This window comes from Arachis hypogaea, chromosome 15 (assembly GCF_003086295.3).
Source record: "Arachis hypogaea cultivar Tifrunner chromosome 15, arahy.Tifrunner.gnm2.J5K5, whole genome shotgun sequence".
NCBI lineage: Eukaryota > Viridiplantae > Streptophyta > Magnoliopsida > Fabales > Fabaceae > Arachis > Arachis hypogaea.
In genome coordinates, this window is record NC_092050.1 from 29994477 (window position 1) to 30003367 (window position 8891).

Consider the following 8891-nt stretch of genomic DNA (forward strand, 5'->3'; position numbering starts at 1 on the left):
GTTTTGGCCGTGACCATAGCCTCTATGGTCACCCCACATGAAAACCGTGACCATAGCCTTATCTATGGTCACGGTTTTTTACCGTGACCATAGCGTCTATGGTCACCCCGCATTAAAATAGTGACCATAACCTTATCTATAGTCACTGTTTTCACCGTGGCCATAGCTTATCTATGGTCACCCCTCCTTAAAACGGTGGCCATAACTTATCTATGGTAACCTGTTTTATTTTATAAATTTTTTTAAAGCATAATCACATTCCAAAATGATGATAATCACAAAATAAATCTAAGAATGAGAAATTCAATAAATGTAAATCATAAAAGTTTCATTAAAAAGTAGATATCCATTACAACACTAATCAAAATAGAGTGTAATTTATCCATTACATGTATTATCGAATAAAATCTCTTATCAAAATGTAAAGAAGACATCAAAATAATACATTTAGATAACCAAAATCATTATAAGACCCATCCCATCTTATATTTGTATTGAACATATTTTCTTCACATCATATCCTCCTGCTAGCAAAAGAAATAAAGAAGTTAGAACAGAACAAAAATATTTTTGATGATGCATGCAGTGCAGTTGAGTAATGAATATGGAGCACAAGTTAAGTAAGTCAATCAATATGAAAATTTCAACCACTAAATATATTTTTTTTTCTTTTGCAGAACTTGGGTCTAGTGAACTTGGGTCTAGTGATCTGGATTCAAATTCAATTGTAGCCTTTGAAAAATAAAAAATCATTTAGTTGGAACTATGATACGGGCTTTATGCTAGAAATGTATCATTTAGTCTTAAGAATCAAACACAAGAATTAGTATTTTTATATTAAAGTCAATTTACAAGTATTTTTTTTTTCATTCAACTCACTCATCGAAGGGGTTCACTCAATGGACCATAATTGAAACAAAAAACATTGAAACTTAACTAAATGATCGTATGAACATAAATTTAAATTGTAAGAGAAACAAGTAGAAGAATTTATTCCTGCTCACTGTACAAATACATATGTAAACTACTATTGACAAGAGTTTAAATACAAGTAAGAATATCATTAGCTATTGATTTGAATATGGGAAAAATAAAAGTTCATTAACCATACATCTAACCTCCAATATTCCAGGGAAGCAAAAAGAGAGAAGATCCAGGCATTTAAGCAGCCACTTTTTTATGGAGGATAGAAAAATAAGACCTGGAAAAATTTGAATATGACTGTTAAAAGGTACTCAGAATCATAGATAGTTAAAGAAAAAAATTGGTATAAGATAAATTGAACTAGGATTGAGACATTGAACACATTGGTAGAAGGCTTGGTATAAGAGTTTAAATGCAAGCAAGAATTTGAATGCGTACGTCAGACCAGGGATCAAAAACAAATCTACAACTTGGATTTGGAACAAGGACAATAATGTTAAAGGAATAGGCAAATTAAACCACATGTAACAATTCAAATTAAAGTATTTATTAATTATTTTTTTTTATTTCTCACTGTATTTCTAATTTGATAGATAAAAAATTAATTTGTTGTAAATTTAAATTTTATTTAAGAGTTTGATATTGACTAATAAATTATTGCATATATAAAACAGAATTCAAACTCTCGATACTTATCTAAATAGACGATTGATTTGACCATTCGATAAATCCAAATTGATTGTACTTATTAATTATTAGCAAGTTCTTTAACAAAACATATATTATGTTTATGTATTAGAATGGCCTAAATTAATTGTGATCATTAGTTATTAATTATATATAATATCTATACCTTTCTAGATCGAACTCTGCTTAAACCTTTCTCCAATCTACTCTCAAGGTTCTTTAGTTCCTTGAGGCTCAGAGAGCTAAGAGCTTCACCAAGGATGTGCCTGCAAATCAAAACAAATTAAACATCATTAATTATTAATTAATAACATGGATGCATATACATTAATATAGAATTGAAATAGTTAGTTTTCTTAAAAGAACAAAGAAATAAAACTCACCTATTTAGATTTTGAATATCACGAATCTGTCTTCTTAATTTGGATGATTCTTGCTGATAAAACTAATGATATTCATAAACAATGTTAAATATATATGACAAAATAAAGACCTAGAAATATAAAATATAAATCACTAACTGAAAGGAATAGTGATTAAAAAAAAGATAACCTACCTAGGCCTTGAGCCCCATTAAAAAGGATGGACTTCTATATTTCAAAACTAATTAATAATAATGTGCATTTTTTTTTATATCATGTGTTCAAATTTTTTTTAGTTTTTTTTTTAATTATATTATTTATCTTAAATTTTAGACTTTAAATTACAAATCTTTAAATCTAAATCCTAAATTATGAACTTAAAAGAAAATTTAGCTAATATTAATTAACTAAAACTTAATTTTCTATAGTCCCATACATATATAACATCATTATACTATAATTAATAATATAATTTACCTGTGTATTAGCTTCAGATACAGATTCTGTGTTTGAGGAAGCAGCACTTGCTTTCTTATACCTTTCGATAGTTCCTCTAACACTGCAAATAATTATATAATCATAAAAAATTAAATCAATATTAGTTATTATCAGAGATCAATTAGCAATAATAATAAACAATATAATATTGAACTTTAAAAGAGCTAAAATTATAATTGTGACAGCCAAAGAGTTTGCAGAGGAATTTCGGTCATTTCACATTGGTAGAAGGCTTGGTGAAGAACTTGCTACTGAATTTGACAAGTCTAAAAGCCACCCTGCTGCTTTGGCAAAACACAAGTATGGAGTGGCAAAATGGGAACTCTCAAAAGCTTGCTTATCAAGAGAATATTTACTCATGAAACGCAATTCCTTTACCTATATCTTCAAATTTTGCCAAGTATGTCTTAACATTATTATTCGAGTTTTATAATTAAGTTTCAAATCCATTACTAATTAATGAACTGAAATGCACCGAGATTCATGAAATCAGTAGCTCAAGGTGCCAAGAACCATGTGAAATCAGCACAACAGAAGGCTAATAGCAACAAGAAGAAGATGCCTCAGCAACAATTTTATTTCATATATGGCTCGTACCTAATGAGATTCGTGGAAGTGATTCGGGGAGCCTTGATTGCAGCACGTAATTCCCCCTTCGCAATCCAAAAAGAAGATTATCAGGAAAATAAATTAACAAAATCTAAAACGGAAAAGAAAAACGGCGTACCAAGTAGCAATGAGAACTGAGACACCGATGGAGACGCCGATGGCGACGGCGGAGAAGGTGTAAGGAGAGATCTTAACGAGCGCAGTACCCCAAGAGCGGACGCCACGCCACTAACCTTCGACGAACGGAGAAGCCAAGGAAGATAAAGACGATGTCCTTAGAGCTTGGGACGGCGGCGGCGCCAACAAGCTTCCGACGGCGGCGACAATGGGGGCTAGGGTTATGAATTGGGGAAAGAAAGAAGGGGGGTTTGTTTCAATTTCCTTAAGTTCACGCGGTTCAATTTCCTTCAGTTTCCCACTATAGCATAGGTTAAGAAAAAGAACTTATTTTAATTTTTTAAAATTAAGATAATAAAATTGATATATTATATATAATGAGCCTTATATTTTTATTTTTTACAAATTTATTTTATCTAACATACCAAGAATTAATTTATCATACGCATTTAAATAAACAAATAAAATTAACCACTCAAATAATTTAAATTAATTACGATATGATGAATCTTTTATTTTAATATTCTACAATCATTTTAAAAAGTTTTAAATTATTTTTTAATTTAAAATTATTAATAGTATTCAACCTAATTTTATATTTATAAAATTAGATATAAAATTTTAATATTTAAAGTAAATTATATAAAATTATTATTAGTTTTTAATTATTAAAACTTTTTAATTTTAAAAAGAAAAAATATTTAAAATAATAAAAAATACTTAAAAATTTTAATTAATTAAAACTCAAATGATTAAAACTATGACTAATTGACTATAGACTCCTTTAGATCACTCCCAAAACCGTGACCATAAACCCTTTTAGGCCACCCTTCCGAAAAACTGTGACCATAGATCTTTTTTGGTCACTGTAAAAAACCGTGACCATAGACACCTTTAGGCTACCCCCCAAAACCGTGACCATAGACCCTTTTAGGCCACCCTTCCGAAAAACCGTGACCATAGACCCTTTTTGGTCACTGTAAATAACCGTGACCATAGACACCTTTAGGCCACCCTCCAAAACTGTGACCATAGACCCTTTTAGGCCACCCTTAAAACCGTGACCATAGACCGTTTTAGGTCACCCCCAAAACCGTGACCATAGACCCTTTTAGGTCACCCTTTTTGAAAAACCGTGACCATAGACTCTTTTAGGCCACCCCCAAAAACCGTGACCATAGACACTTTTAGGCCACCCACCAAAATCGTGACCATAGACCCTTTTAGGCCACCCTCAAAACCGTGACCATAGACCCCTTTAGGTCACCCCCCAAAACCGTGACCATAGACCCTTTTAGGTCACCCATTTTTAAAAAACCGTGACCATAGCCCCTTTTTGGTCACTGTAAAAAACCGTGACTATAGACCCCTTTAGGTCACCTCAAAAACCGTGACCATAGACCCTTTTAGGCCACCCCCCAAAACCGTGACCATAGACCCCTTTAGGCTACCCCCCGAAAACCGTGACCATAGACCCTTTTAGGTTACCCTTTTTTGAAAAACCGTGACCATAGTCCTTTTTTGGTCACTGTAAAAAACCGTGACCATAGACCCCTTTAGGTCACCCCTCAAAACCGTGACCATAGACCCTTTTAGGCCACCATTTTTTAAAAAACCGTGACCATAGGTACTCTATGGTCACCCTTTCCAAAAAAACCGTGACCATAGCTTTTTTTTTTTGGTCACCCTAAAAAACCGTGACCATAGAGGGTCTATGGTCACGGTTTTTTACTGTGACCAAAAAAACCGTGGCCATAGACCCAAAATGTTGTAGTGCGTATAGATGTAGTGGTTTCTGAAAAAAATGCAATTTGAAAAAATCGCGATTAGCTATAGCGATTTCTATCCAGTACACAAATTCACGTAAACTGCTATACCCTGTAGTGGTTTACATTCAATTTTAAAACTACTATACCTTGTAGTAGTTTTTATAGATATAAAAAAGTTATAAAATCGTTTGTAGTATTAAAAATGTGTAATCTAATAAATTTAGTTTAATTCCAAACATTTATATACGTAACTTGTCCTCTAAAAAAATATAATTAAACTAATTTGCAAAATTAATTAACATACATATAATATCTATGTAATATATATTCTAATTTATTTATATGTAACATATTTTTTAATTCATTTCTATGTAATATGCAATGGTCATAATATAAATTTATATAATACAATGATCATTTTATATATATTTTAATTTTTTTATTGACATTTCACATGTCAAATATTTGTTGGAGTGTGAGTGTTTCTTTGAGCGAGTAGGAATTTTTTTAAGGATTTTGCTAGGTAGTAGATAATAATTTTTGTGAATAATGTGAACAATGAACTCTAAAATTGATTTAATAAAGTAAAAACATATTATATCTCTAAATTACCCACTTAAATCTTAATATTAGGATAACTATCTGCACATTTAGTGAATTGAACATCCGATATATCTATTATTCACATTATTTAGTATTTTCATTATCTATTTATATATATATATTTTTTAATCTATCTATGTAAAAGAACTCATTTAAATTTACATTCTAAGGGACAAAAATATTCTTATGGCAGAAGAGAAACTTAGAATAAATATCATTAGAATTGCTCTCAGTGATGGTGTATAAATAACCAGCTGGATAGATAATAATGGAGGTGAAATTTCTCATTTTTTATCCTAAGATTTTTTTTCAATCTTCACGCACCACAAGAGAGAAAAATAACGTTGGAAGTTCTTTCCATTTTCATGCAACACTCCCTTTTCCATGCAAACATGTTAAGCCATTTTTGTAAACAATAAAAATAGCAAATTCTTTATTTTTATATTATTAAATTAGATATAATTTTTTTTTAATAAATTAAATAAGAATATATAACCATCATGGCAAGCACCTAAATATTGAGCAAGTGCACCATTGGAATTTGGAGCGTGTAAATGCGTGTCGTTCTTTGTGGGGAAGCAAAGGTGAAAGCTAAGGTAGTGTTTGATTAATTTTTAAAGAATCTGACAATATTAATGACATGTGATTTTCTACTGAAGGCCACCGTCAATAATTGTAGAATTTAGAAAAGACAGGATTTATCCACTATCAATGATAAACTACTAAAGATAGAAAGAAAGAATCCAATGACTTGTATATAATGATGGACTGCCGAAAGTAAATTGATGAAAGATTAAATTAAGAATTCAATATGTTCTCAAAAACCCATCTGATTAGTTAGAAAAATAATATGTTGTATTTACAGAAGAATAATAATGAGAAGGGGAGAAGAAAAAAAAAGTAAGAGTATAATATGGTTTTACATAACAAAGAAAAGAATAAGAGAATGAGTTAATAATCAAAATCATTCTTGAAAAATATATTGATCTCCATTTTTGTTTATTTAAAAGATAAAATTAATTAAATTTATTTTCAAAAAATAATTAATCTGATCGCATTAGTTCTTCCGTCATTTTTTACGCTAAGGTGACTAACGTTCGCTGACATGGCCTGTTAATTAACTGCCAGTATGGCATTGATAAACCACTATTTTATGGTTTATCTTGTGCTAAATTGAGTGTATTTTATCAATTATTCGTACACTTATTCATACAAACTGCATGGTTTTACAAATCCTTCCTAATTTTGTTCCATGATTGAAAACTTGCTTTCTGAGCCTTTAAATTATCAATTTTTAATTATCCTTTATTACCATTCAATGCCGTGATGTGTTTGTGAAGTGTTTTCAGGTTTACAGGGCATAAATGACTTAAAGGATGAAGAGGAGGCAAGTTAAAGTGGAAGGAACACAAGAAACTAAGGAGCTGAGCAGCGAAAATCGACGCGCACGCATGACTGACGCGTGCGCGTGACTTGTAGCATCTTACAGCAACGCGTATGCGTGACAGAGCGTCACGTGCTGCACTTATCAGAACTCACTGGCGGCGATTTCTGCGCTGATTTGGACCCAGTTTCAAGCTCAAAAACGCAAACTAGAGGCAGGGGTGTAGCTGAGATTGAGGACACGCTTCACTTTTACTTTCACTTTAGTTTTTGTTTAGTTTTGGGAATTCTAGAGAGAGAAACACTACTTATCCTAGGGTTCTTAGCATTCTTAGTTTTTACTTTTGGATTGGATATTGAGAGAGCTGTTACTACCTTCGATTGAAGTCTTCATTGTTATAGTTTGTCTTTCTATCACATCTACTATTTTGTTTTCTATTTAATTGCTTGTGGTCATATTTGGATATTGTTAATTTTGAATTTATGAATGCAATGAACTAGTTTTATATTTAATTCCATTACTTGTTTGATTACTTTCAATTAATTATTAGCTCCAAATTTGCTTTTATTAATTTAATTTTAATCACCATGTCTCCCATCTACTCCCTTTACATGTTTATGAAAATGGCATTCATGTTGATGGAGTAGAGCTCTCAACTTGGCTTTGGAGTTGATTAATTGGAAACTATTGAGTTGGAATACTCAAGTATTAATTTGTAATTGAAAAATGCTGACTAAGTCAAGTTTCACTAACTCTAATCCTTCCTTGTGAAGTGATTAAGACTTATGAATCAGAGTTAGTGTTACCTACTTGACTTTCCTTTATTAGTTAGAGGATCACTAAGTGGAAGCAAAAATCTTTTACTATTATACCTGGGAAGGTAAACAAGGATAGATCCAATTAATCTTCTCCTAGCGAAGGCCTTTTATTTCAAATATCTAATACCTCTTGTCATTATTTGTTGCTTTAATTGACCGCCATTTATTTTTCTGTTTCCAATTCTAAAATTTCTTAGAAAATTTCTGACCAATAAATTGCACCTTGTGTCAACTCTTTGGGAAACGACCTGGGAATTCTACTCCCAGTTATTTAATCTTAATTGTGACACAAATTAAATTGGTAGTGAGAATTTCGTCGGTTAAAACTGTACTGACAACGCTGCTTTTATTAAAATTTCTTAACCGACATTTTTCCACCCATCAGGCACTCGCTTAGTGTACACTCTTATTGCTGATAAGATAAGTTTATTAAATCAATTCAACTCAGTCCCTAAATCCATGAATCCTAATCCCAAATTCAAAGGAATCAAACCTCACCTCCATAGCAGATTCCATGCTCCCAGGTTGTCCCTGCTGCCGCCCGCGTCACTGCCTACGCCTTCAACGCCGTCATTGCCTGCGCATCGACATCGTCTGCATCATAGCCATCACCCAAAGTAGAACAACGTCTATCATTAACGCCGTTCCTCGCTACAAATTCTATCATAGCTCTCACGCTTGTCCTTCGCGTCCTTGTCTTCCTGGCCCTTCACGTAGGTGAAAGCCACGGGTGCACCCTCCAATGCAAACAAGTTGCATACAGCTCTTCCTATTCCGAAATCGCCACCCGTTATTACTGCTATCTTACTCTGAAACAGCATTACTTATATTAATCTGATACAAGAGCCAAGCAAACAATGATACACAAAATATGGAATATGGAATTCGGTATTTAATTCAAAGGTATGAAACAAACAATGATACACACAATAAAATTTTGATCAGTACTTGAAATTTATTTGATGGTTGGTAGTTAGGGGAGGTAAATTGGGGTGTTGGATCCATTCTTTCCCTGGTTGTGTGTGTTGCTTTTGGGAAGACATTATGAAGTATTTTGGTTCGAAAACTGAAAATGCACTGAGTTATCTTTACATTAAGTTCAATATGGATTTTCCAGACT

General features: G+C 32.1%; 1 protein-coding gene across 1 annotated transcript; it reads right to left on the bottom strand.

The window, feature by feature from the left end:
* Nucleotides 1-307: 307 nt before the first annotated feature.
* Nucleotides 308-8592, bottom strand: LOC112748212 (uncharacterized). The gene is made up of 10 exons (XM_072217842.1): nucleotides 8448-8592; nucleotides 8270-8348; nucleotides 3314-3498; nucleotides 3199-3269; nucleotides 3069-3124; nucleotides 2451-2532; nucleotides 1995-2056; nucleotides 1778-1877; nucleotides 1119-1201; nucleotides 308-524 (listed from the first exon to the last, which is right to left on the bottom strand). Exons 1-9 carry the CDS (start codon nucleotides 8590-8592, stop codon nucleotides 1178-1180), a joined length of 804 nt encoding a protein of 267 aa, XP_072073943.1. The 3' UTR covers nucleotides 308-524; nucleotides 1119-1177.
* Nucleotides 8593-8891: the final 299 nt, after the last annotated feature.